General features: G+C 51.9%; 1 protein-coding gene across 1 annotated transcript; it reads right to left on the reverse strand.

Moving 5' to 3' along the window:
* Nucleotides 1-585: 585 nt before the first annotated feature.
* LOC102290618 (E3 ubiquitin-protein ligase RNF139) lies at nt 586-2,038 on the reverse strand. Its single transcript, XM_005953627.3, has 3 exons — nt 1,877-2,038; nt 1,653-1,759; nt 586-1,162 (listed from the first exon to the last, which is right to left on the reverse strand). The coding sequence occupies exons 1-3, from the start codon at nt 1,935-1,937 to the stop codon at nt 764-766; spliced, it is 567 nt and encodes a 188-aa protein (XP_005953689.3). The 5' UTR covers nt 1,938-2,038; the 3' UTR covers nt 586-763.
* Nucleotides 2,039-2,167: the final 129 nt, after the last annotated feature.

Here is a 2,167-nt window from a genome sequence, read left to right on the forward strand (position 1 = left end):
GGGGCAAGCAGCCCAAGCAGAGAAGCCTAGGCCTCCCTCTCCCCAGCCACCTCCTCCAGCTTATCCGGGGGAACACCAAGGCGTTCCCAGGCCAACCGAGAGATATAATCTCTACAGCGTGTCCTGGGTCTGCCACGGGGCCTCCTCCGCTTCTATTCGTGATCTCATTCCTTCGGTCACTACTCACAGCTCGTGGCCACAGGTGAGGGTAGGGACGTAGATCGACCGGTAAATTGAGAGCTTCACTTTTACACTCAGCTCCCTCACCACAACAGACCGACAGCATCCACATCACTAGCGGCCGCACCAACCCCCCCCCCATCACCACCCCACACACCCACAAAACAAACCGCCAACTCCAGCCGCCCACCCACCCCACCCAACCGACACCACAAGAACAAACCCCCTCCAATGAAAAGCCCCAGACATACCACAGCAAGCCAAGAATACAAAGTACCACCCTGACCGACCCGCTCACCAACTGGTAACTGCACCCCCTCTGCAGAGGTGAGCCCAACTATATCTAGCCGGTACCTCTCAACCTCACGCACTAACTCAGGCTCCTTCCCCACCAGAGAGGTGACATTCCATGTCCCAATTGCCAGTCTTGGTAGTCGGGGATCGGGTCAGCCAGGGCCTCCGCTCCTGGCTGCCGCCCGGCTCGCATTGCACCCGACCCCTAAGGTGCCTCCTGCGGGTGGTGTCCCGTTTTCGGCCTGTGCCCGGCCGGGCCGCAAGGATGTTAATTCATTAATTTTTTTCATTAGTTTGAGTCATGCTGAGTCCAAAAAACCTCACATACGTGAAACTGAATGACTAACATAACACACAAAAATCTCACAGACTGTGAAAACGTTGGGAGACATTGGACGTCATCCATTCCAGTCAAAGATAAATTGTTTGCGCTCACCTTGAGGCAGAGCTCAACACAGAAGGCGGTGACGGCAAAGAGCCAGGTGTTGAGGACGTAGTGATGCCAGAGGGCGTAGCTGAGCACCACGGGGAGTACAAAGAGCGCCAGGGACACCAGCAGGACGGGGAAATGCCGCCGAAAAGAGGAGACATGGGAAGCGCTGAGAGACATGAGGACGGGGTCAGTCATGCCGTGAATGAAGTGCAGGATGGCGGTCAGCAGAAGGCACATGTTCCGGCTTAGGCGGACCTGTGGATCAAAACCAAGACTAAGTTACGTGTACGAAGTTATTACGTTATAACCACAGGAATACAGGATTACAAAAGGAACAGTGAACTCTGCTACTGTGTGCAAATGTCATTTGCAGTATAAATCATTAAACATGTTTTGGTAGTTTAGAGGGCAACATAACAATTCACAAAGAGACTAAAACAGGGGTGGGAAACTCCAGGCCTCAGGGGCCGGTATCCTGCAGGTTTTAGATGCGTCCTTGATCCGACACAGCTGATTCAAATGGTTAAATGACCTCAACATGTCCTGAAGTTCTCCAGAGGCTTGGTAACGAACAAATCATGTGATTCAGGTATGTTGACCCAGGGTGAGATCTAAAACCTGCAGGACACCGGCCCTCGAGGCCTGGAGTTGCCCACCCCCGGGCTAAAACACCAAAAAAATGAGAGAAAAACAGTTTGCCGGCTGCTTTGACGGTGTAAATTAGAAGCACGAATCCGAGACGTACCAGACGTTCCTCAGGTTCCAGGCTGCTGAGGCCAGTCTGAAGAGCCAGGATGAAAAACAGGACAGGAGCCACAAAGCCCAACCGCTTGTCCTCCTCCTCAGTCGAACCTGAAGGTTCAAATTAAGAAAGTGTTCAACTCCAGGAGCATCCAAACAATTTCGTGAAGGGCAAATCAGGAAGGCTTTTACACCTGCTACCACTCCAACTAACAATCTCAGTCATACCTATGAAAGCCAGGATGCTGAGACCCAGGTAATGTGCAACAGAGGAGATAACAGCACTCATCCCCAGCACAGTGAGCGTGGAGTCGCAGCCGGAGATGATGATGTTACTCGTGAGATCCCAGAACACATCCCAGCTCAGCAGGTAACCCTGAAAACGGTGCAGTCACACAGGTACATGCGTCACCTTTACTCATAATCCCGTTTAGCTTCAGTTCAGACTCTGCAGTCTTTTTAGGTGAGACTTTATTATTAACAGCAACACAGAACATGAAGAAGCAGCTTCAGTAGAAA

The sequence above is a fragment of the Haplochromis burtoni genome, unplaced genomic scaffold (genome assembly GCF_018398535.1).
Source record: "Haplochromis burtoni strain Fernald_Lab_line unplaced genomic scaffold, NCSU_Asbu1 Contig_4671, whole genome shotgun sequence".
NCBI classification, from domain to species: domain Eukaryota; kingdom Metazoa; phylum Chordata; class Actinopteri; order Cichliformes; family Cichlidae; genus Haplochromis; species Haplochromis burtoni.

What these genes read in the sequence shown, in the direction of transcription:
- LOC102290618 (XM_005953627.3), bottom strand. Translation starts at nt 1,937, where the DNA reads ATGAGTGCTGTTATCTCCTCTGTTGCACATTACCTGGGTCTCAGCATC. An exon ending in CAGCATCCTGGCTTTCATAG is followed by an intron (nt 1,760 to 1,876) that starts GTATGACTGAGA and finishes TTGAACCTTCAG; the next exon opens with GTTCGACTGAGGAGGAGGAC. An exon ending in TGGAACCTGAGGAACGTCTG is followed by an intron (nt 1,163 to 1,652) that starts GTACGTCTCGGA and finishes TTTGATCCACAG; the next exon opens with GTCCGCCTAAGCCGGAACAT.